Consider the following 27,343-nt stretch of genomic DNA (forward strand, 5'->3'; position numbering starts at 1 on the left):
CTCCTCTCCTCTCCTCTCCTCTACTCTCCTCTATTCTCCTCTCCTCCCCTCTCCTCACTCCTTCCCTCCTCTCCTCTCTTGCCCATTCTTTATGACTTGAAGGCTCATTTGTTAAGAGGAGGTAGAGCACTCTCGCTCTCCTCCTTGCCTCCTCCTGTCTCCTTTTTTGTGGGCTTTGGAAATATAATTTTCAATTTTTAATTTGATTCATTTAGATTTGATCATTAATCAGTGCTGAGAGAGAGTTAATTTGGTGGAAAATAGATGAGGTAGTTAGAGAGGGCTCTTTATAAAGTGAGCCAGCACAGCACTGGGTCTTTTAGGTGTAAAGGAAAGAGAAAGTGAAAAATTGAGAGTCTGAATGTCCATGAGTGTGTGTGTGATGAAAAGGGGTAAAGTGTGCGTCCAATAGACAGTAATATGAGGAAAAAGTATGTTTAGATTGACTACATTCATTTTTATGTAAATTTAGAGTAAATAAGACTGTCGCTGAGAGGGCTGTCGGCACCTACCAATCTCAATGTTGTACTTTACATTGAAGATCAGGTGAATTACTGTATGACACAAATGCAAAATGCTACCCCCAACAAGGAGGGCAGTAGCTAACAACAAGGAAGCGACATTAGTTGTCAGAAGTGACTCAAAGTAGGTACGTGGCAGGACGTGTAGGTGTATCAGAAAGATGCACAAGTGATGCTACAGTACAGACATGGGAAACAGATATCTGCCCAAAAATGCATTTTGATACCTGCATCAATTAATGAATTAATTTATCGCTGGATTTAATTTGAATTTGTGTTTTTAATATATGCAACTATATTACTGAGACAAACTATTAATTTAAGCTCTTCCTCAAACATTTTGCGTCATTTTAGACTTTTTGTGTGTCATTTGTACGCCACGCAACAAAACTTGGTAACGTCCGAAGAACCAGTTGGTTAGGTTTAGGAAAAACGTCATGGTTGGGCTTTAAATTGGTACATAAACTAGTACAATACGTATGGAAACAACGTCACATAAGTACGGAAAAACACGTCACGAACGTAACTTATAAAACAAAACACCGTTCTCAAACACCGGCCTCCTGGTTAAAAGTCCGATGTTTGTTGGACCCATCCACCTCCCCACCTGCCTGCCTGTTCATTATCACTTTTTATTCTACGTAGCTATCTCTGAGCGTAGCATATTAACGCGAGTATGTTTACATTGCAGTCAGTATAGACTACATGTTGTACAAATGACACGCCAAAAGCCATAGAGGCGTTCTTATTGCACGCTAAATGCCTTGCTCACTATCTTGTCATCCATACGCCTTTTCGTGCGATTGGGCTGCCTTATACGTCCTCCCCGTCCAAACATCCACCTTCTCCCTTGCTTCCGGCGTCCTCTACCTCCACTCTAATACTCTGCTTTTTCTCCGTCTCCCTCTCCTCCTCTGACCAACCACTGACCCAGGAAGTGACTGAGCAAGCTGCTTGTCGGGGCTTACCCAAACACAACACGGGGATGTGGGTTAGAGAAACGTAGACGTTGTGTGAATGTGTGTGTGGGAGAGAGAAAGCAGAGAGTTGGTGTGTGAGTGGGTTTGTACCCCCCGGTGTTAAGAGTTTCTTGACCGTTTGCTGACACTGTCCCCCCCACTGTACCTGGACTGTCAGCCCTTCTGTCTACCTATTTTCGTCTCACACACACACACACACAGATGCATGTTCAGTTCACTGCGCTGACTCCCGCCTGGGCCAGTTAGAGCTTTCTAAATGACTAAATTTCCATAAAACAAATGTGTACACTCACGTCACTGTGAGACGGTTTGAATATAAGCGGCCACCAGAATGTGCACATGTACGAAACACAAATAAAACATGGAAACACATGCGCTTACAAATGCCGACGAATGCACAAACATGCTCTCTTAGCTGCCAATAGGATGTCTTTCTGTTAAATCTCTTAGGTGTGTTGTCTTGGTCATGGTCAGCACATTTTTCAGAGGATTTAAATCTGTGTGTGTTAGCAAATCTCTCTCTTGCTTCCTCACTCGTTTTGCCCCATCCTCTTTCTCTTTTTCTCTCTCGGTCTGTACATTTAAATCCTTACTGTTTTAAATGCATCAGAAAACCTTTCAACTCAGTGGTGCTGTTAAAGCACTGTACAGGAATCATGAGATTGTTTTCTGTGTGTTTAATATTAGGATAACTTTATTTTCCCTAGACCGTCTGTTGATGAAGTGTCTGTTGATGGTGTTCTTCTCTGTTGAGCCTCATTTTATTTCTGAATGTTATAAACAAAAAAAACAGTGTAGGGTTCGATTTGAAACATTTGACAGCCCTTTCAGATTCCTCTCCTCTCCCCTCCGCTCCACCTCCAGGGTACATGACACCTCTGTCTTCCTTATCCATCTTTAAGTGGTAACCACGGTAACATCCAATCCCCTGAGAGATAGGCCTAATTAAATTAGGACTCCTTTGTGTCAATTAATTAACGAGACTGAGAGAGAGAGAGAGACGGAGATTGGGCAAGAGACAGGAAAAGAGAAAGTCAGAAAGTCAAAGAGACAACATGAGAGCGCGAGAGAGAGAGGACTTTCACTCAAATGGTGTCTCTATAAATTAGTCTTGTTGTAGAATAAAAGAGGCAAGCGAATTTTGCAAGCTTGACAATAACATAAAAGTGCCTAGATGCATAACAGACACACACACATGTAAGCACCGCAGAAACAGCACAGCTATCCCCACTTCACTCCCAGACGTCATTATGTAATCTTCTTCCAGTCCACACGTTTTCATCTCATTTCGACTCTCTCTCTCTTTTTATATTTTATTTATTTATGTTTCTTGTCTTCTTGTTAAGTAGTCAAAAGTCTCAGTGTCATGCACAGTGTATTGATACACTTCCTCTGTCATCTCTTACAGGTGTTCGTCTGGACAGGGTTCGTGGTGGGAGACAGAAGTATAAACGCCGGATAGATGCGGACAACAGTCCATACCTGAACCCACAGCTGGCTCTGCCTCCCAAGAAGCCATGTAAGAACACACACAAACTCTGACCCGTAACAGTATATGTAATAACGCTTTTCTCTCCGAGGTTCAGCAGGGATTCTCAGGGACAGAAATTTGCATACTGTCCTCTGTGCACAGTACCTCATACTCAAATCGACATTTGTGCTACAGTGACAACAGCATCAGACATGGTGTGCAAAGGGAACAATGAAAGACATGCGATGGACAGTGCACAAGGAAAATCCTTCCTAGAAATATACAGAAAACATTCACATATTGTATCATCATGTGCAGGCAGTGTTCATGTAATAGGCAGGAGTCGTTGTTCAGAGATCAGAAGTACAAGGAAGTGCCTCTCCATCAGTCCGTATCCTAATGGAGACAGTTGGACAGTAAAAAAAACATTTAAACACACACACACACACACACATAAATAGACATCGGGTAGTGAGAAGCCCATCTGTTTGGGACCAAGTTTATCTCCCTGTCTCTACTGCTACCAGTTTGGGGTCATAACATTTTATATGTGCAATATTTCACTATAAAGGTATTCGTTTAGCTCCGGCTGGATTGGCTGCGTTTTTTTAAAGAATAAAAACCATCACCAAAGCCTGATGATTGAAAAATTAACAAGGAAGAGAGGGACAGAGAGACAGGTGGAGACAGAGAGAGACTGAGCCTAAATGAGGCGGTTTCTCAGAGAGAGAGAGAGAGAGAGAAGAGGGAGAGGAAGGTAGGGGGAACAGCCAGAACCCTAATCCGGATTAAATCCAATCTGGCAACCACATCAAACTAGAGTTAGCTCTTTAGCTAAGCGTCTGCTCGCACACATGACACACGCACACACACACACACACACACACACACACACACACACACACACACACACACACAGACACAGACACACACACACACATGCAGTTCAGATTGAGCAGTGTTTAGCAGCTTGGTCCCCAAAGCCCATTTTGCTTAAAGCTGGAGCATATTCTGCTTTAGGCCAATATGCTGAATGGCTGCACGACAGCTTACCGGGACTTCTGCACTACTAATCATTGAAATGATGGGATAATATGAGTGTGTGTACACTACGTGTGTGTGTTTATAATGTATGTGTTTGCATACACAGACAGAGCATCTGTGTGTTCCAGCTAACTGAATGTCTTCACTGGAGGGCTATAGACCCGTTTTCCATAAACAGGTTTAGTTATATTTAACCCCTTTAGTCCTGTTATTGTGTTTACAAGCATTTGTCACATTTTGGCAGAGAGTTTCAACATATTGTCCCTTAATATATGTATGAAAACAAAAGTCATAGCGTTGATATAGACTCCCTGGGTCTCTCTTGTTCTTTTTCTCTCACACACAGTCAATACACACCAAAAAAAAAAAATCTTTCTGTCCCTCTGTCTCTCTCTCAGATACACGCACATGCAGCCTATCTATCTGTAGCCCAATCCCTAGCCTCAGCGTCCCCATTGATTGTGCGAGAACAGAACAATAGCCCAGGGTTTGGAAATGGGCTTCCATTGATTCTAATTAGGGAAACATTAAATAAGATTTACCCACAGATACTGCAGTGTGACTGGGATTGGTTTGGCTCAAACGACCCTGGAGCCGGAGCTAGAGGGAAGAGGATGGAAAGAATATATCTATGTACAAGTGTATGTGTGTGTGTGTAACAGAATTGGGGGTGGAGAGCGTTAGATCAATACACAACTCATCCCCCCAACTCTGTTTCACTCTCTCTTGCTGTTTATCTCTATCTAGCTGTCGCTCTCTCGACTCTTCCTGTCTGTCTTTTACAATCTGTCCACGGCTCTATTTCTACCTGTCTGTCTTCTCCCATTTTTTTTTCTTTACTTATCTCCCTCTCTCTTTTTTCTATGTATCCCTCGCTCCTCTCTTGCTCTTCTATCCTCTGTTATTATTCCCATGCTTGATTAGTCAGTGGATTAATTTGGAAGCAGGGTATCAGTCTGTTACTAATGGGCCATAGAGATCTCATCACCACATGTCACCATTACCAGCTGAGCTGTTTGGCTTTCAGTATTATCTTTCCCTTCTGTATGTATCAGCGAAGCTTCTTAAGGCAGCGATACAACGTTTTAAGCAACCTGAATCACCAGCAGTAATCGCCTTTAATCACACCTTGAAGCATCTCCTAAACTGGAAATAATTTTTTTATCTTTTATCATCTTTACTCCTGCCAAATTACTAGAATCAAATCAATTATCTACTGCTTGATTGTTGTAAAATTCCACAGGACATTACAGGGCATCTTAGTCAAGCATCATCTTATTTGATCTTGTTTCCATCACATATTTTGATATAGTATGGCATAAAAACTGCCACCTGTGCACTTCAAACAAACAAACTATATTTAGGGTTGGGCAATATATCGATATTATATCGATATTATATCGATATCGTGATATGAGACTACATAATGTCTTAGATTTTGGATATCGTAAAGTGGCATAAGTGTTGTCTTGACCTGGTTTAAATGGCTGTAGTACAGTAAAGTGATGTAATTTTCAGAACTTACCAGACTGTTCTAGCTATTCTATTATTTGCCTTTACCCACTTAGTCATTATATCCACATTACTAATTATTATTCATCAAAAATATCATTGTGTAAATATTTTGCGAGAGCACAAATAGTCCACACTACAATATCGTCACAATATCTATACCGAGGTGATTGGTCAAAAATATTGTGATTTTTTTTTTCTCCATATCGCCCAGCCCTAACTATATTATACTATATTATGTACTGTATACAATATAATTGTACTGTAAAAGAAAAAAAAACACTTATTAATGGCAGAAATGGACTTTTACAGTACAGTACAAGTGTGTTGTCTGGCAATTTTAAAGGTTTAATTACATTTCAATTTTTAGGGTGCCAAACAAGTCTAATATTCTTATATATATATATATATATATATATATATATATATTGTATTAAATGCTGTATGTGTAATATCTAACATCATGATTTGTGTGCTGTATACTATGGAGAATACTGAAATGTATTATGTGTTGATTTGATGCAACCTGTCTCTGTTGTGGAAATACCTTAAGACGTATGTGTTATCTAGCAAACTGTGTTATAAGGGACTTTGCATATGACCTTTCACATTTTTGCACTGGATTGGTGTGGAACAGCTTGCAGCCTAATGCGGCAAACATTCACCATCTCTCTGTCTCTGTGTCTTTCTCCTTGTCTGGTGGTCATGTCAGTTGCCTTTGGCTGCCTTGCAGATAACAAAATCGTCTCTCACCTGCTGGTGGCCGAGCCAGAGAAGATTTACGCCATGCCTGACCCAACAGTACCAGACAGCGACATCAAGGCCCTGACTACGCTGTGTGACCTGGCGGACAGAGAGCTGGTGGTCAACATCGGCTGGGCCAAACATATCCCAGGTAGGGGGGAAAAAAAACTGCTGAACTCTGACTTTCACTCTGAACCTAACCTGACTCCATGTTGTGACAGGATCACACACACACGTCCATAAATCAATTTTTTTTTTCAATTCCAGAGTATAGGAGATCTCATACACACACCCACGCACATGTACAGGATAGTCACGCATGCTGTGTGAATTGGCAGAGCACAAGGTCAGAATCAGCTGCTCCAGATGCAGTTCAGACGCACGCACACGCACACACAAGTACTTAATGCTAAGGCGTGACCTTTCACCCTAATCCTTGCACTCAGACAGCCTGAACTGTTGACTCCTCCAACTGACTAACCAAATGCCCTCACCGGCATCACACCTTCTCACACACACTGAAATTCTGACCTTTTGAACCAAACAGTCCAATCCCCTTACATTCGTACATGTGTGTGTGTGTATGTGTGTGTTTGTGAGTCACTGCACCATATATTTATGACAAAGCCCTTTGAAACCACAGCTTTACCCTACTGGTGAACTATATACAGTATGTGCTGGTATATAGAGCGCTCCAGGGATAACGTAGTTTTGTAGGCCAACCGGGAAGTTAGCATCGCCTTGGTTCCCTCGACAACAATACAATGGGATTTTTAATCTCCACAAAAGAACACCACTTTTATGATTTTTAAGAGTGAATGCAATCACCAGAAGTGAACTATCCCACGGTTACATGAATGCGAGTATACACAACCAGGCTGTAAAGACGGATGAGTTGATGTGATGATGTTTAGTAGTCTCATTTAGCCACTTGTTACCAACCACGTTTTTAAAAACACGTAAAAGCTTTAAAATTCACAATTATGATATTTACTGGCATGTTTTATATCGTAGAACAAAACGTTAAAATCTCTTAAGCTTGTGTTAACCACAGACCTTATTTCAGGCATCTAACTAAAAACATTGACTTTGAGACGAGGGAACCAGAAGTGCTACAATGCTAACTCATTTCCCGATTTTAGGACTCATTCCTCTATTAAAAGTCACGGTCACAAAAATTGTCATACAAATATACAACAATAATAATATGAGTAAATATATGCCTCCACCTGTGGCTGTTAGAACTTTGCATGATGTATAAAACAATGAAAATGTCCCATTCTAATGATAAAGCAGTGACTACTGTTTGATATATACTGTAGAACGTAATGTCTGTTTTAGCCTATAGCGTATATGTGTCACTCTACAGGTCCATCACTAAAACAGAAACATCTAATCTAATTGAAATAAGCAGTATAAGTATACACAAATGAGCTAAAAGCTGAGTAAGTAAGAAAACAAAAGAGAGGAAAAGAGCAAGACTGATGATGACGAATGCATCTGGCCGTGGAGGCTAAAAAAGAAGAGGAAGACAGGAAGCGAGACGTATGAGATTAAAACCATAATCTGGTTTTGGTTTTAGTGAGGGAGCCTGCTGTGACAGCAGAGAGGAGGGAAGAGCGGTGTCTCAGATTAACACAGATTAGCACAAAGATTAGTCCCATTGTCGACTGGAAATATGGTTATAGAATAGAGTCGAATAGAATTACCCCCTGTTGCCACTGCTCAAACAGTATAGGGGGTTGTGAGAGTATAGGGGGAAGCACCAGATTAGAGGCATAAATACCACTCAGTCATGCTGCGTAAATCTATAACAATAAAGTCAATGGCGTTGGATAACAGGGACTCCAAATAATATGTATTATATCTTATCAATAAATGTGGAAATAACGGAGCGAAAGAGAGAAAAAGAGATGGAGGGAGAGAAAGAGAGATGGGGATATACATTGCTTCTTGTTAGTGTATTGATCTATGTGCTGCTATATGGACAGTAAGCAGACATATATATTGATCCATATACCAAGTATAGCCCTTTGAATATTTATCTTTCTCTCTCAAAACAACATATAACCTCATTCCAATACTGTCTCATTTCCTGTAATCGCCGTTTTACTCTTTTAGGCTTTCTCTTTTAATCCATTTATCTCTCTCTAAATACCTCTGGGATGCCCCTACTGTATATATATATAACATACATACGCGGAAAGAACTCACAGGCACACACAGATGTACACACTAATGTACACATGATGTATATTTAATGTATTGTATTGCATCGGGCTTGCCTTTTCCTTTGCTCACTACTTTTACAAGTGAGTGGACTGAGTTAGCCGGGTTATGTGCTGGGCTGAGTGTGCGTGCACGTGTGTGTGTGTGTGTGTGTGTGTGTGTGTGTGTGTGTGTGTGTGTGTGTGTGTGTGTGTGTGTGTGTGTGCGTGCACATGTGTGTGTAGTTTTCTGGGTGGAGGGAGCGGAGCGCAACGATTGCTTGGCGGTGGAGAGAAGATGGCGTGATTAGATGAACGAGAAAGGCAATCCACTGCTCACAGAGAAAGATAGAACTCTTCATCTTCCAAGTGTGTGTGCATGTGTGTGTGTGTGTGCATGTGTGTGTGTGTGTGCATGTGTGTGTGTGAACACCTTATGAAATCCTCATTGTTTACAACACTGTTCTACTCTCATACACACACACACTCATACAGTACATACACATAAAGTGATCTACTGTTCACTCCAGGTGGAAAGGATTGTCAGAAAGAAATACGCCTCCTCAACGTTCTTTATCAGACTCCTACACACACACACACACACACACACACACACACACACACACACACACACTCACACACACACAAGGCAAACAATAAAGAGTCTACAATGACTTAAGTCTTGAATAGAATAGAATAGACCTGTTAACCTTTTTGCAGCCGTCTTGTTTCACATCTTGTCAAGTGTGTGTGCGTGTGTGCAGGGTGCACATGTGAACACACACATGCACACGTCTCCGCTCGCCATGGTACAGTAATTTTTTTAATCAAATAGATGGAGAGAGACAGAGAAACAAAGAGGAAAAAAGACAGAGGCAGAGAGAGGAGAGGTGAAGCCAATTTATGCTTCATGATATGGCTGCGCAGCGCTGCACACACACACGCATACGCACACACAGGCTGCTAACAGTGGTAACAACGTGTCAAGGCGAGCGCCAGGCAGCTAATTTGAAGTCATTAGATGTCTGCCGTACTGGCAACAATTTGTTACGCTCACACACGCGCAAACACACACACAAAAACACGTCGCATGCACACACTGAGTTAAGAGCCGTCTGCGGATAGCGAGGAGGCTAAATTGTAAACTAATTTAAACATCACTCAGCGTTAGAGAGGCTGCCTGCAAGACAGGCCCCCGGATAACAAGGCTAGGGTACGCGTGTGTGTGTGTGTGTGTCTGTGTGTGTGTGTGTGTGTTGCTAGTCATGTTTGACACACAGACTCGCCCAACCTTAGAGACTTGTGACAACACACACACACACATATCTCTTTGATTGGTTCTTTTATTCTAAAGCTTTGTGTGCATGTGTGTGTGCACGCTCATTTCCATATTGATATGGCCTATATGCAAACATTTGATATGTCATTAGGAGAGGAAAATGAGGTTTCGGACCCAGTGTGTGTCTCCTGTTATCCCACAAGGAATGGGACACTGTCACACACGTGTGCACCTCACACATGCATATGTGTGTGTCAAAGGCAGAGATGAAATGCATGCTAAACACAGAGAAGAAGTCTTTTTGCTGATTCAAACTGTGGCCCCGCACATGTTCACACATTTGGGTGATACAGTAAGTATATTAGCGGTGTACTGTCACTCTCAGGAAACTGTGTGTATGTGGAAATATTGTAGGAGTTATTACTCAGAGGGCGTGAAAGGCTTTGGCGTCCAATAATATGGATTAGTAAAGAGGGAGATCTCATTTTAATAGCTCTCATAGCCACAACTCCAGTTGCATATTAGGCCGCATGTCATAGTGGTGTGTGTGTGTTGAAGGAGGAACGAGAAGCGGTCAGGTGAGAGGAGGAGGCAAATATTTAAACAGGAGCGAATGAGAGAGTGAATTAAAAGAAAGAAAGGCCATTCAAAATGAGCCATTTATCTGTCTGTAGAATTAGTCTTTTCATCCTCTCTTTTCTGTTCTCTTACTCCCTCATCCTCCCTCTCTCTCTCTCTCTCTCTCTCTCTCTCTCTCTCCATAATAACTAAATGACTACCGGGCAGTCATGCCAGCAGCTCTTATCTAGACTCGTGGACACAAAAGAGAAAGACAGACAGGCGAGCACTTGACTTGACGAAAGAGCAAGGAACGAACAAATGAATGAATCAACGAACGAGAGCCAGAACCTATAACACAGTCTATTTTACCAGAACCAGGGGCCTTGCCATTAGGGTTTTTTTTTTTTACAACCCCTTCCCCCATTCTTTCTTTATTCAAGGAAGAAATTGCTCTCGGGCTGCCCCCCACTTCCCCTCTGCTATTCTCTGGCTTCCCTATCTCCTCTTACTTGCTCTTTCTTTTCTTACAGTCTTTCTTTCGCTCCCTTTTCAATTTTGACACTCAGGATAAGCGGTCTATGTGTCGGCAGTAACGCAGTATGATTGAGCTGTAAAAAACGGGGGGAGGGAGGTGGAGGGGGGGTTGCTGTCTGTCTATTCATTTAATCGGCCTTTATGGAGATATGGAAGAAGGGGTTTGGGTGGTTGTGGTGGTGACGAGGGAAGTCCTCTTGCCTCATGTTCTTCATGCTTCCATCTATCTTTCTGTCTCCTTTAGTCATTTATTGGCCTCTCTTTGTCATTTCTCCTTTCTCTGTCTTCCTCTTACCCCTTGTTTGGATTTGGGGATGAGCATGGGTGTTGAAATACCCCATGCTGATGCTGAAAACATGAATTAGGATTAGGGAGAATGGGTTTGAAATAGGGCTGTCAATCGATTAAAATATTCAATCATGATTAATCGCACATTTTTTATCCGTTCAAAATGTACATTAAAGGGAGATTTGTCAAGTATTTAATACTCTTATCAACATGAGAAAATATGCTTGCTCTATGCAAATATATGTAGATATTTATCCTTGGAAATCAATTAACAACACAAAACAATGACAAATATTGTCCAGAAACCCTCACAGGTACTGCAATTAGCATAAAAAATATGATCAAATCATAACATGTTAAACTCAAGCCAAACAGGCAACAATAGCTGTCAGTGTGTCAGTGTGCTGACATGACTATAGAACCCATTTTCATTCATGTATCTTAAGGTCAGAGGTCAAGGGACCCCTTTGAAAATGGCCATGACAGTTTTTCCTCTCCAAAATGTTGCGTAAGTTTGGAGCGTTATTTAGCCTCCTTCACGACAGGCTAGTAGGACATGGTTGGTACCACTGGATTCCTTAGGTTTCTAGTTTCATATAATGTCAGTATCTTCAGCTTTAAAACTGAGCCCATTACAACCTCCGAAAGATTGATTGTGTTAATGCATTAAAGAAATTTGTGGCGCTAAAACGAATTTGCGTTAACGCGTTATTATCACGTTAACTTTCACAGCACTGGTTTGAAATACAACAAACACGGCTGAGGTGAGAGAAGATAAGTGTAGGAAATGGGAAGAGAATGGAAAGCATGAAGGTCACATGCATTACCTCAGTATAACCTAGATACTCCCAAAGAGCTTTTAATACAATACTATTCTGACCCGATGGCTAAACATCCCCCACCTCTTCAACCTCCCTCTTTCTCTCTCCCTGCTTCTGTCTCTTTCTGGCTCTCCCTCCTTTTCTCCCTCTCTCTGACCTGACCTCCCACCCTCTCTCTCCATGGTATCCTTAACCTCTTCATTATCAAGTCAACCTCATCTCTCAACCCCCTATCTCCTCCCACGCCTCCCGCCTTCCCTCCTCTCTCCCCAGTCTGCCATCGTCACCGTCTCTCTCTCTTCGGTTCTGTCTGTCTGTACGTCTCTACAGATACAGTGATCCAGCTCTAGATTTTCTATGATCGACCACTCATCGATCAGATCGCTCATTTAAATCTGCCTTCTGTCTAACATCGGTACATCCCAGCATACTCAGTGAGGCAGCCAATGAGCAAAGCCCTCCTTAATCTTTACCTCTGCTGTCTGTGCTCTTTCTCTTTTGGTCATGTTATAGTAAATGGTTTCCACTTAGAGATTTAGTCAACCAGTCTAGCAGTTGGTCATTCAGACTGCCAGACAGTCAGTCAGTCAGTTAGTTAGACAATCAGTCAGTCAAGTAACTGCACAGCCAGTCAATCAGACACCCAGTCAGTCAGCAAATATTGATTAATAGAAGTGTCCTGCTCCTTTTAGCAAATCAAATGTTGAGTCTCAGCAGCCAAGGGGAACCTCCGCACACACACACACGTATACACATGGATACACACATCCTCGACTTTGAAAGTGCAGCTCTCTAAATTAACACTGACGCACATTATAACACTTCACAATGAGCTCCAAGAGATGCAGAACAGCACTGTGTGTGCATGAGTGTGCATGAGTGTGTGTGTGTGTGTGTGTGTGTGTGTGTGTGTGTGTGTGTGTGTGTGTGTGTGTGTGTGTGTGTGTGAGTGAGTGAGTGAGTGCATGTTTAAAAGCCCAGACTAGTGATGATGTCACTCTCTGGCCCTCCTTATGAGTCTGGTGGTGTCGTCAATCAGCAAAGAGGTTGTTGGGCTTTAAATCAGAAGAGAAACATCTCTCCACCACCAGTCACACAAACAAACACACACTTTATTCTTTTCCGATTGTTAAATCATCTTCCAGTCTATCTGTCGTCTGCAATGCAATAAAACGGCTGGTCCAGGTGCACATAAACTCACATGGACACACGCACAAGAAGACTTGCCCCCATTCTGTCGGCTAAGGCTAGTTCACCTTGACAGTCACAGCATGCTGGGTGCCTTCTTAACACCCAAACACAACACGCAAACATGCAGTCTATTCACATAGACACATGCATTCAGCACGCAACACGGGGGAAGAGATAAAAAAAAAATTTACATGGCAGTGTCCAAGCAAGCACATAAGTCTTTACAGGCATAGCATGCAAAGGTGAGAGGTTAAAACAAGGTTTTAAAAAGTTTAGTTATTATATGGTAAAAAATTTCAGAGATATTTGCATGTATTATATGATAAATTATCACTTCTAGTGTAAATTAAAATAGCTTCAAGTTGCCTAATTGTAAGCTCCAATCGTTTTTAGCCTGGAGCAGATACTGTAGGAAAACAAATAAGAAATGCCAGTTAACATTTTATGTTCAATCAATGTGTTTTTTTCTTATGCGGATTTAAAAAACACATTAATTCACAAGGTTGCTTTAGTCACAAACTCTTTCCAGTCAGTTCAGGTAAAGAAGATAAGAAACATAACTGACAGCACTCTTTAAAGTGATATAACTGACTCCTCCTTTTCCAGATTCTAATTATATTCATCTCATAAATATGACTTTAATAGGATCTGGTTTAGATTTAGAATTAGATTTAGTTCATTGCTTTGGTCAATTTAGTTTCTTTTGTGCTCCCTATCTTCATGTTTGTGTTTCCAGTCGCTGTTGATTTACTCTGAGCTCTGTTGGCCGTGTTTGATTTCCATTTCTGCTCATCCCTGAGCTATATAACACATTTACAGGTTGATGTCTTCAAGTGTGTGTGTGTGTGTGTGTTTGCTCATGTGTGTGCGTGTGTGTGTGTGTGTGTGTGTGTGTGTGTGTGTGTGTGTGTGTGTGTGTTTGTCTGTTTCATTGTCCACATTCGTGCATCAGAGACATCTTATTTTCCAGTGCACCACCACCGCCATGGTTTCCTCTTGCAGCCCATACAGTACAAACAAACACACTCCTGTTTGCAGATGAAAACAAATATTGATGAAATCAAATTAGGAAAAGAATATTTGATATCTGAGCTTAATGTTTGGATTAAGTTGGGCTTTCTTTATTGGATTAAGCCTGTGGGTATTGGAAGCATGTCATCAATATGAGAAAACAGAGGGAGGGGAATATTTTCCCTTTTTTCTGTGCATTGCTTTCCTTCTGTCTTATCTACTTTATTTCACTTTTTCTTTTATCTTTTTGTCCCCATGTTTGTGTCACTCTAGCGTTTGTAGTTAAAATAAGGTTAGATCAGTCTAATGGTTTTAGTTAGTTAAATAAAGAGGATCTGTTTTTGATCTAGGAAACAAGGAGGAATGTTTTACACTGCAATATGAGTTAATTTAACAAACTAGAACCCATATTTGTTATAATTAATATAATGGAACATTCCTCCTACATTACAATTAACATTATATGTAAGCTGTGAAGTGTCTCAGAAATAAGATTTAGAAAAGAGAGATAGAAAACAATAATATACGCTTATTGTCTATATGTTGTGATGCTGTTTTTGTGAAAGAAGTTATTTGTGCCACATTTATGAAAACACACACACACACATGCACACATGCACCTACATATTCAGTCTGTGAGGGCACGTTCAGTCTGTGTTGACTCTCCTGTCTGTCCGACACCCCTTGTTTGTTTTGTCATCACAGTGTTGACAGTGTTTCCATGACGATGTGCCTATGATGACACTCAAACACACACACACACACAGCTTTAGGTGTCTGCTTTAAAAACACACATTGTTTTATACACACATTCAACACAAATATTCATACACAAACACACACACCGGTATTACCTCTATCAGGTCACACCTCGGTGGTGACACACACCTTATGCCTTTAGAGTCGAGCAACCTGACACATCATACGGACACACACACACAAGTTGCTTCACACATGGTACCAGCTGTCGCTGTCGCTGTATCCACGTGTGTCACACCATATCAGACCTGAATTCAAAATGAAAAATAAAAAAAACAAAGAAGTTACATGAAGAGTAGTGGCAGCCTATGATAGTGGAGTGCATAAAGAAAATAAGATCACATCACCAACAGTACCTTCACTAATATCAGCACTATTAAGTGAATGAAATACCTTTATATTAAGAATTACACTGATTTTGTGAAGTGGTGCCTGCATGGAAATCTGTTGTTTTTTCTGCTCAGCTTCAGTTTACAGCCTCTGATTAAAAGTAATTTTAATAATTTTGATTCTAATCTCTAAAAAAATATTGAGTCACGAAAGACATTCACTAGATAGATCATCAAGTAAAAGTGAGACAAAAACACAAATATTGAAGTCAGGAGATTTGCGCTCAGCAGCCCATTGCTGTTTTTCTTATTAGTTTGATTACATTAGCAAATCAAATTCATTTGTCTATCAGCCTTTGAGACACAGCCTGCAATCTGAGTACACTGACTAATCTGCATCAAATAATGTCTGTCACACACACACAAAATACACACCCGGAGAGAAGCCGCATACATAAGCACTCCGCGCACACGAGCATGCATACGCAAACGCATACATCGCAAACGCACCCGCGAAACACACAAACGTACACTTCTAAAGTAGCGCTAATACACAGCGAATGTGCACGGATGCACAGACGTGCACAGTTTTATAATATGTGACATCAGACGAGCGGTAACAAATAAATCAGCACACCATCTGAGCCCATCATCATCCAAGTCATCACTAGCAAACAGTCAGCTTTTACTACTTTCAATTTGCTTTTGTGTTTGTGTGTGTGTGTGTGTGTGTGTGTGTGTGTGTGTGTGTGTGTGTGTGTGTGTGTGTGTGTGCCTGAGAAAGAGAGAGAGAGAGAGAGAGAGAGAGATGATGTGATGTGATATGATATGATATGCTGGCGGGGCATAAAGATAGATGATCATAATTACACACAGGCCAAACTCCATTTCAAATCATCATCATCCTATTCTATCTGTTGGGGCACACATGTCCACACACACACACACACACACACACACACACACCAAGAGCAATATAAAGAGTTCACACACATACAGGGATTCACACACACGTATCACACACCTATGCATGCAGCAAATCTAGTGGAAGGAGGGACAGGCTTGTCATGGCATCACATTATTTCTGTCGGTTCATGCAAAGTTCACAGACAGGCATGAAATAGTTATTCTCTCTCTTTCCACATCCTCTCTCTCTCTCTCTTTCTACTCATCTATCTACCTTTCCTCACTGTTTCTGTCTCTATCTTCCATTTTCTCCTCTTTATCTCTATATGTTCTCTTTTCCTTATACGCTCAGTCTCTCTGTTTCTCCTCCTACCATTGTCTTCCTCTCCCTCTCTTACCCTCATCATTGATCCTCACCTCCTTCCCTTCTCTCTCCTCCTTCTTCCCCTTCTTCTTATTGTTTCTCCTCATTCCCCTATCTTCAACTCTCTCTCTCGCTCTCTCTCTCTCTTCCTCTGTCTGTCTCTCTCCCCTTCTCCCATCCTCCACCCATCATTCTTAAATAACAGTCCCCAGGATTCATCCTTTCCATCAGGGAATAAGCAGGTGGGAAAATAGGATTGGAGCGTGCCTGTCACCAGCTGGGGACGACTTATGGTCTGTGCACACAACACACACACACAGAGGCAAATTATATATATATATATTATATAGGTATGAACACATGCACACATACACAAGAAAACACCTGCAGATAGGCAACAGTTTGGGTCAGCCCCTGTGCCTGTGAGTGGCCCAGCAGGTTTTATTAAATATAACCATTCATCACCATCCATTAGCTTCTTAGTTATTTGTCTACATGTATGTTAAGGTACTCACATCTGGTATACACCTCAAAAAATGCTGGCAATAAATTACACTCTTAGATGGGTGATCTCTTAAGCCTCCATTATACCTTCCAAAATACGGTCGCACAGACATGTGCTGATGTTGAATCATGACGAGGAAACATTTGGATCTTCTATACTCCATGCGGGTTTCTCCTCGCGGCAAACCGTCACTGTCAAACCTCCTCAAAGTTCTCAATTTTCTCCACCCATCCGCGTCCGCATAATTAGAAAAATTTGGTTGTGCAAGGACAGGCGAAAACCTGCTACAAAGAACCCCCACAAAGGGCCGTGTCTGATGGTGATGGTGTGACGTCATGTTGGCCATGCTGACACTTGCGACCCCCACAGATGCGGCAAGGATAAATCGCGATTTATAGAGGTGGCATGATTGCTTATAAAGCCAATGTAAAGATGTGAGTGAGAGCAAACGGACACATTTGTAGACATATTGGCTCTAAGGCAGAGGGAATTGAGACGAAGCTGAGAATAATTTTAAGCAAAATATTTTGCTTATTTAGAGGCTTTATAAATCCACTTTCTCACTGCTCAGAGACGAGAGAAAAAGGGAGAAAGATAACAGAAAGTATCTGTTTTTTTGGTGAGATCGAAGCTGCGTCAAAACTTGAGCTGTTTCATTAACACACATAGCAGACATTTTGACATACTGAGCCACTGCTATATTATTCCATGTGGCATGCCAAACACTTCATATTTGTCTGTTTACGTCCTTTTTTCCGTTCCAATCGAATACGTTTTCCATCTAATATCTTGTTTCTTTGGTTGGTTTTTCAATAATGTACATTGTATAATGTGAATGTGTTTGTACACAGCACTTCATCCTTATACAAGTGTGTCACTTCCCACCTGCTGTGTGGCAGAGGACCATGTCTGTGGTCTCAGTGTGCGCTCACGTGGACACACAAAATACACACACACACAGCAGTAGTAACGTGTGTATTTTTGTGTCTATTTAATCTTGATGGGATGTTTCATCTGCAGGCTGCTATCACAGCTGGCTGCCTTATTGTCTGGGTCAGACTGATGGGTATGTGTGTGTGTGAGTGTGTGTGAGTGTGTGTGCGTACTTCTCTATGTGTGTTTTCAGTTTGTGTTCACCTATTAGTCTCATGCATAAGTATATACCTACAACAGTGTGTTTGCCTCTCTCTGATATACCTAAACACTATACATGAACAATATGTACATATGCGAGTGTGTGTATTGTGCATGTGTGTGTGCTGTCTATCAAGCCACACACACAGCCCTACCAAACCATTGGCTTGGTTGCTGATGATGACATATGAGTTCCTGGCCTTGGTAATGGCTGTTAAATCTCATAATTACACGCTTCTTTATTGCAATGCATAATGACCCCGCAGCACTATTGGACAATTAATTAAGATTTTCAGCCCAGGCTTTTTCAGGCCCAGATGAGGAGGTGGAATGAGGTCTAATGTTCGTGTCTTGGAGCTAGGACATTAAGGCACGACGCTGTAGGAGAGGAGGCTGTCTCTCTCTGTGCGCATTCGTTTTCATCTCTGTCTTTCTTTCAGTCTGTCTCCCGTTCTCTCTGTTCTCTCTCTTTCCTCATCGCTCCATTGTTGAGCCCTTCCTCTCAGTGCTTGTCCTGGATGATGATATTGGCAACCATATCTCTAATCTGTGAATGGTAAATTAATCCCTGTGGAGTTTCTGCAGTCCTCTCTCTATGGAAAGCTACGGGGGATTAGGAAGATAGAATCAACACAGCCTCATAATCTCATATACAGACACCGGGCTTGGACAGGGACCATTGGGTTTTGTTTTAAAGCCACAATCAGCAAGTTTCTATTCGTAAATCAATACCTCTTTTTTTTTTAATGCAAAATTCTGTTTGAGACAGTGACAAAATAAATGTAGCTATAAAGAATTTCATGTAGTCATCTTTGAAAATATGAACTGCCCAATGATTTAGATAGCAGGACAGCCCATTAGCTATAGTTGCTTGGACTATGGATTTTGTCTTTTGAGGAGAATATGTTATAGCAGGATATTGTTTTGAAAAGGTAATCCACCAAGAGATCAATAGACTTCCACAACCCAATTAATTGAACAAGCTGGGAAAAACAAATTCATCACTAGATAGATAGATAGATAGATAGATAGATAGATAGATAGATAGATAGATAGATAGATAGATAGATAGATAGATAGATAATTCAATGTAAAACCTTTGTTTGATCTTCATCTTCATCTTGACCCATTTGACCTTCACATAATATAGGATTGTTCGGGTGTTTTGAAGTGGGGTTGTATGAGGTACTTATCCATAGTAGGTGTATTACTTACAGTAGATAACAGCATCAAGAAACAGACAGGAGTACCAGAACCGGAGTAAAGCAATATAGTGCTGTGGACTGGGACGGCAGACAAGCATATTTTGCTAATGGCCTGAGAGGGACTCGTTCTTTGTGTATTTTGTGAAGTCTCTACAGACATGAGGTGACTTTCCCCGGGGTTTGAATTTTGATGTAAGGTCCAATCAGTGTCTTAGTATATTCCTTAATGACGCTTTTGAGTGAGTGGCAAAATGTCATCAAAACAAAACAGTAAGTCCAGCTGTCTTTTACCTAGTCTGATATACGTTTAAGCTGTTTAGGCATACTAATATTCACATTACGTCCTCTTTATTCTTTTCAACTCAATGTTTTTTGTAGGGCTGACCCGAATGGTTCAAAGCTTTGAAACTTCAACCATTTCCATGGTAATCAACCTCCAATCAGGATTCAAATGCTTTGTTTTTTTGTGTTTTGGAAGTATGTAATAATTAAGTATATATCTCAAAATAGCCCATGAAATTAGGAATAATCCCACAACATTATTCATTATTCATATTCAGAATTTATTATTATTAGTTATTCTCAGACGGATATCGCTGTGTGTTATCTGTAAAGGTGTGTGTAGATGTGTTTGTACAGTCGTGCGGCTGCTGCACTGTCCCGGCACTGAAACGGGGGAGATGAAGACAGACAGACAGAAGAACATGTCAGCCTGCTGCGCTGCAAACCTTCGAATAACTTTGAATATTTCCAACCGAAGCTTCGAAGCACAAAAATTATATTCCAGACAGCCCTAGTTTTTTGTCTTCTAAAACTGTCTGTCAGCAATGTCTGTGTGTGAGAGAGAGACAGACAGAGAGGGTTGATGTGTAAGCTTCTCAGTTTTGTGTACACATGGTTAATTCCCCTGACAGATTTGTGTGCTCTCTCACACAGTGGTCATTCCTGCCTGCATCAGCATTGTATGGAAGGAGGGAGAGACAGGATGTAGAGTTAGAGGATGAGAGGAAGATGGGATGGATTAAGTGAAAGAGAAAGTAAAAAGGGAAGATGTGACAAATAATGTAGGAAAACAGAAATTGTGTTGAAATTAGTTATTTTACACGGCGGTTATATCACCAAGACATTCTCCAGTAGAGCAGACCATTGTCACTTGAGCAGCACTCTTGACTCTATATAGAGACATGATGGCCCCAGTGGAGCTGGCTGTGGCACATGCCCACACACACACACTCACCCACACACTCCTTGACACGGCCCTGGCGAAGCTAGAAGTGGGTAATTAAAATGTAAATATTGATATTTTATTATTTGAAATGCCTCCACTGCAATGCTCTTAATGTCACTCCATCTGTCGTCTCCACGGAGACTTCGGGTCGCCCTCAACGACCGGCTGCCCCCACCCAAGCAACCCCCGCCACGGCAACAGCTATAACACTCGACACACATCTCTGTGTTGCTGCGTCTCCATTTTGGCTCTAATTAAGTGTTAAATATTAGCACCCGCCGCAACCACAGAGGCAGCACACACCACACATGCACACACAGAGAATAGAGCACACGACCCTCCTCTCCACCTCTGTCTCTCTCCCCCTGACTCTCTCTTTCACACACACACTGACACACACTCACACAGAGCACTCATCCCCACTACAGCAATGGGAAGATTTTAAGTGTTAATCTTGCAGTGCTGCTGATGGTGTCTAATGTATGCAATTAACAGTCAGCCAGGGCTGAGGGTTTGGTAATTAGCTTGCTGTTCACACTGATTAGAGGCTACTGCAACCCTATGACTGCTCTACTCTCCCCGAAGCCGCACACAGAAAAAAGGGGGATATGGAGGAAGGGGAGGGGGAGGGGGGGAGGGGAAAAAAATAGAAAAAAAGATATTTTAGCCAACAATATAAGAGGGGATGAAGGTGAAGGTGATGACACGTTTGTGTGTGCAATATGTGAATTAGAAAAGTAACTGATAGACTACCGAATTAATTTGTGTATTTTTACAAGCTATTGTCCGTTTTCATTTAAAGTATGTGCAACTCAAACACAAAGACAGACACAGTAGCATCAACCAGGCTGTTATTGTTTTTATAGTAAACTAAGATTAACTATCATCAAAACCGAACCCTAATCTTAATCAGTCTTCAACAAGACTGTTGTAGATTTTTAATGAACCCAACAATAAGTATTGGCCATGTCACGATGTGAACAAAGGCTTTTTAAACATCCCCTCTCGACATGTTTCAAGACATGTACTGTAGATATTTTTTCCCCAAGAAGGTTCAATATCTTGTTAAAAAATTATTGAAATTACATTTACTCCTTTTCCCTCATTTAAAAATCCAGAATTTATGAATACTTAAATATTTTTTAACTCCAAACTAGTTCTCATGTCAAAAAATCTTGAATGTACGTACACGTCTTAAAGTGAGATTTAAGGTGAGCACCGAGAAACTTTCCTTCAGCAGATGAATGTGAAAACAGCCTTCTAGTATCAAACTCAGCACAGTGAAGGTCAAACATCCAAGCAAAGGAACAATAGACAAAAACACATATTTGAGTGGCAGTAGATTTTAGATCTGTGTTTTTTTCTTTTACAGGAAAGTTATTTGAACTGTTTTGTTGTTGAATTTTTCATTTAAACAAAAATAATTCAACCTAACCTTAACACACACTGCAACCAAAAACCTGACCTGATGCAGACATGCAAACAGACACAGTTCCTATAATGAGGAGGAGGATTGAAGCAAAAGGGAGGATAGAAATGCGCAATCATTTGTTCTAATCTGTTCATCTCTTCACACACATAGGCAAACACACACACTTTTGATACTCAATTTTTCTGTCTATGAAAGATAAAACTTTATTTGTGATTTGCACTTTCATATAATAACTCCACTTGAAAACATGGTGTTTTTATAATCTACGTGACTTTAAATGTGTACGTGAGTGTAGGTGGGTGTGTGCCCTGTGTGTGAGTGTGTCTTTAAGCCCCTCTAAATTAGCTGGTTCTCTGGGTAGATTTGTTTCCATTTCGTTGCGCATCTCTGTGTAATTGGGTCAGCTGGTAGATGTGTGTGCGTGCGTGTGCTTGTGTGTGTGTGTGTGTGTGTGTGTGTGTGTGTCAGCATGCTTGTCGTGTGCGTATTTCTTGTGTGTGTTGTTTCAGCTCGGCCAAAGCCATCACAGGGGGTCCGTGTTCATTTGGGCCGGCGTCTGGCCGTATGGTACAAAACAGTTTGAAGTGCGCACACACACACACACACACATGCTACACAAACACACACTGAAAAAGCATCACAAGGGAGCACTTGCATTGCACAGCATGCAACAATGTGCACAAATTTAAACACAAACGCGTACAGAAAGTGGTAGAGAGAGAGAGAGTGAACACTGGAGCCACGTAACACAGGGCGCATACAGAACATACACACACACATGCAGGGCAGCGATGTGCTGGTAACTGTTGGACACTTCATGTGTCCTAATGCAATCTCTATCTCAGTGGGCCAGAAGACTTAAATCTGTCCCCCGCAGAACACAATACGTGTACATGCTGCACATAGACAATCCACTGTTCTCCTCGCACCGACAATGAGCGACTAGACGATCATAAAACAGTTTACATCACAGTTCTTAATACCTCTTTTAAAATGCCTCCTAAATTAAGACGGTGACTATTATTAGATTTTCCTTAACAGCAGAGAAGAAAAATGCTTATTACACCGTTGTAACATTGTTGGACACCACATGACGAGCTCTAGGCCAGGACGCCCCTCTTACAGCACACAGTCAGTTTCCCTAACAGTGTTTAGTGTGAATTCAGTTTTGCTGTGCTGTGTTACATTTCTATGACAATGTGTGAAGCTTATTCTTACAACTTGAAGACCGATAACTCGTGATAAGTGTGTGATTCCTGGCTGTTAAATTGTTGAGACAGACTGAGAAGTTTCCTGTTAAATGTGTCCCGGGGCCGTGATCAAATAGGACAGAGCGCCATGTCGCTGGTGACGGAGCAAGCAGGTGCTCAAAGAATACAAGGCCCGCTGCAAAATGTGTGCAGATGGACGACCATACTTTATGTATTTTGTAACCTACTTGTATTCAGATAGTCAGCTTTACACACAGGTAAAATATATTTAATTAAAAGCAAGGATTAAAAGGCATGTTTTGAGCAATTCAAATGGCCACTGAAACGGCCTCTCACATATACAGAGGCCGTCATCTACAGCCAAGATGCAAAACCACTAAAAGCAGACCTACTTTCTGTGAGAGACCTTTCGGAAGATTTAGAAGGCAAAGGATCTAAATGTGGTTTTGGGAACAGATAATATAACAAAAAAGCCAAACCATTTAAAAGCCTGTTAAACCATTAAATTCCAAAAGTAAACCAGCGTATTTTATATAAAACCGTGACGTCCCTGATTGATTCCAGCTTTGGACTTTTGTTGTATGTCATTACTCTGCATATACCTCCATATTATCCAACAAAGGCAAAAATGTAAGAAAAATAATATTTCAAAAAAGGCATTTTAAATTCAGAAGCCTCTGAAACTATGCATTTTAGTATCACACCTCTTCCTAACAAACAGCGACTGAGCAAACTCTTGCAAATGGAGCGCGAAAAAATTGTCAGATATACTACGAGCGATGTCACTTTCTATTACTTAGAGAGAATGATATTGATGAACTGTCAGCGTCGATTTTGACCAATGAAAATAGGTTGGAGGTGCGCAAAACTTCGCAGAAATAGAGCAAGGGCAAGCGGGTTCTCAAACATTTAAACATCGCTTTGCCGGTTCGCTGATGCACAGAGCAAGTTACGACATCTTCATTGGGAAAAACTTAAGCAATCTGATGTTCGCTTGTTCGCATTGTGTCCAGTTAGGCAGAGGTGTCACATCCAACAGCCATCCAACACCGCCACCATCTCTACCCCCTAATCTGCAGACTATAATTTATCAGAGAAATATTTTTTGCAAAATATGAGTGGTGACGTTGAAAGTACTTTGGAGGTTAGAATTTTGGAGATGCACACGATGCGCGACAGATTATTGGCCTATTCTGTCCAAGCCCCAGTCTCACACTGAGGGTTAAGTTGGTAGTTGGCTCATTCAGATCAAATGTGGTCCAGCAGCAACGCTGTGCTGAACTGCTTCTCTGCTGGCAGCACCCTGGCCATGTACACACACACCCTCTTTTCTTTGTCTTTTTGAGCTGTCCGTTTCGATTAAAAAAATTATATTGAGGCCTACACGTATCAAGTAAATATTACAGATATGATTTACTCTCACTTCCTCAATTCTACTGGCAGTCTCCTTCATAAAACAAACTTTAAAGGGGTTCTAAAATAACATTTATGCCAAAAGTCCTTTTCACAGCAGAGACAGAGTATGAAGACTATTCGTGTGTTAATAACTGCGAGCAGATCAGCATTGCAACCAGTTTTCACACCTGTCACATCCATCCCCCCACACACACATACACACACACAATAGCCTTCTTTGATGCATCAGTTATTGCAGATGTACATAGGCACTATCGTAGAAACACACACAGACACACACGCACATACAAGTAGCTTCACAAACTGCACACACACAAGTGCACATGTACTCATAAGCATCACAATCGGTTCTCACTTGTTCCCATTTGCCCTGTAACCACAAGAAAACAAATATAGGCCTCCTGGATATGTGTGTTGGTGTGTGTCTTTGTAGCAACTGGGGCGTGAGAGAGGGCTATCCTGTGTGTGTGTGTGTGTGTGTGTGTGTGTGTGTGTGTGTGTGTGTGTGTGTGTGTGTGTGTGTGTGTGTGTGTGTGTGTGTGTGTGTGTGTGTGTCTGTCTGTGCCAGACTGTTGTGCGGTCTCGGGTGTAAACGTGCAGTCAGGACTCATTTGGCAGACAAACAGGCCGCAGGGTGGCTGGGGAATCGACGTGTGTTTGTGTGTGTGTTTGTCTTCATGCGTGTGTGTCTGATAGAGCAAAGGGAAGAGAAAAAAGAAAGGGAGCGCGAGAGCAAGCAGTAGAGGTTAAGTCTGCATGACTGCACTGCAGCCTCTTTCTGTCAGACCAATGTATGGCACACACACACATACCTACACACACCACACGCTCTCTTTCTCTCTCTGTACCTTTATAGATACAAGAGAGTGTCTGAATATTTTAGCTGACACCCCCTGAACAAAAGCACACACTCTCTCACACACACACACACACACACACACATAGCCAACCAAATACATATGCTGTGTCTCAATTCACGTACTTATGTACTTTAACTTGCTATTTTGAGTGCATAATTGCGTTCACTGTGAGAAGTATCGCAAAATGCAGTTCACTCTAAGTACCCGGATGTTGTACTCAAAAGGGTCAAAACGTTGAGTGTGGAACGTTGGACACTTCTCACCCTCAACGGTCGCTATCTTTGCTACGTAGCGGAAGGGGGGGGGTCACCAACCTATATCAAACTTGTGAAAATGGTCGGTGAGGAAGTTGCAGCAGTTGCGATTGAAACGGCAAACACCAAACTATAAAATTTTAAGTTACACATGTTTTTTCTTCACTAAGTACCACTGTACTGTAGTTGGATAGAAGTCATTATTCGTCTGAATTGAATTACTGCCAATATGGCGTGATGTCCGTGGCTGACTATCGCCAGTGGATCTACCGAGGTTCCGGTGAATGCACAACAGCCGTGTGCGATTTGAGACAACAATACCCTGTCGAAATTCACGCATTACGCAAGTAAGTACATAGTGTGCACAGTGTATCCGAATTGATGGTGCCTTCAAATGAAACTCGTGAGCTTGTGTTAACGGCATGGGAAGTCGTGTACACAATATGCTTGGCGTTCAAGTGGTTAAGTCACGAGAACACCGCTGCTAAGCAACGGCAATATTAACTTTACTGTCGGTGTCTAGAAGCCACAGAGGCTGATTTAGCAAGCTAGCAAGTGGGTAACATAATGCAGTAAAAACAAGTCGTAATGACAGAGGGAAAAGATGAGGCCGTTGGGGATATCAACATTTTCGTCAGACATATTATAAAATTACGAAGAAAAACAAAATACGCATAAATTACAATACATTCACTTATTATGCAACAAACAAACTTGTGTTTAGTAAAAAGTAAACTAATATCCATCCCTGTCTCCTAAAAATGAAGTTTATATACAACTAAATGGTTTTGCCGGATATGCTTAGTACAGTAGGAAACGTAAATTCAGCCCAGGAAGTGTTACGTTCTTATACTGCGGAAGTTGTGACATAAGCATATATCCGATAATGGCGTCCAGGGAACACATGGCTTTACTTGCAGGTCACGTCTTGTAGCAATTTTCTCTTCTTTAAAGTTTATATTAATATGTTTAAGCAGAGCTTTGAACTTTATTTCCATTGTACATTACTGTACATTCAGCTTAGCCCACCACGGTAAACACAGGCTGTACAACATCCACACATACACAAACACACTCATACACCCACACATAGCACGAGATGCCTTATCAACAATGGGCAGAAAGGAAATGTAATTAGAGCCAAATAGGGAACCTTCTTTTGTCAAGTGAAATCACAGGTATGAAAGAAAGGTCTCCACCCCTCCCACTACCTCCGCCACCATCTCTCCCCCTTTTATTTTCTTCTCTCCTCCATCTCACTCTTCTTCATGCTCTCTCTCTCTCTCTCTCTCTCTCTCTCCATCAATACCTCTCTCTCTCCATCATCAGCACTAAATTCCCATTGATGTTTCTTTTCTTCTGCTGTATCGATCGCTTCATGAGAAGGAGGGGAGGAAGGGAAGAAGGGAGAGATGGCGTTATCTGTTAATTAATTTGTCCTGAAGCTGGCCGCCTATTAATCAGACAGATAAGAGGCATTGGATGGCTGAACAGCGCAGACAGGCTGGTGGAGAGGGGAGGGGAGGGGGTCGGAGAGGCACACATACACAAACACATGGAAATACACACTGATGGA

At 41.5% G+C, this 27,343-nt stretch overlaps 1 protein-coding gene across 6 annotated transcripts in view; it reads left to right on the top strand.

Moving 5' to 3' along the window:
• The window catches only part of esrrga (estrogen-related receptor gamma a), a 166,435-nt gene that overhangs the window by 122,967 nt on the left and 16,125 nt on the right, over positions 1-27,343 (top strand). For 4 of the 6 annotated variants that reach the window (XM_074612296.1, XM_074612312.1, XM_074612295.1 and 1 more), the window contains 2 exons: positions 2,910-3,020; positions 6,241-6,423. In XM_074612296.1, the coding sequence (XP_074468397.1) occupies positions 2,910-3,020; positions 6,241-6,423 (294 nt within the window). The remainder of the gene's footprint in view (positions 1-2,909; positions 3,021-6,240; positions 6,424-27,343) is intronic. The other 2 variants (XM_074612299.1, XM_074612304.1) reach the window with 1 other exon arrangement.

This window comes from Sebastes fasciatus, chromosome 2 (genome assembly GCF_043250625.1).
Source record: "Sebastes fasciatus isolate fSebFas1 chromosome 2, fSebFas1.pri, whole genome shotgun sequence".
Classification (NCBI taxonomy): Eukaryota; Metazoa; Chordata; class Actinopteri; order Perciformes; family Sebastidae; genus Sebastes; species Sebastes fasciatus.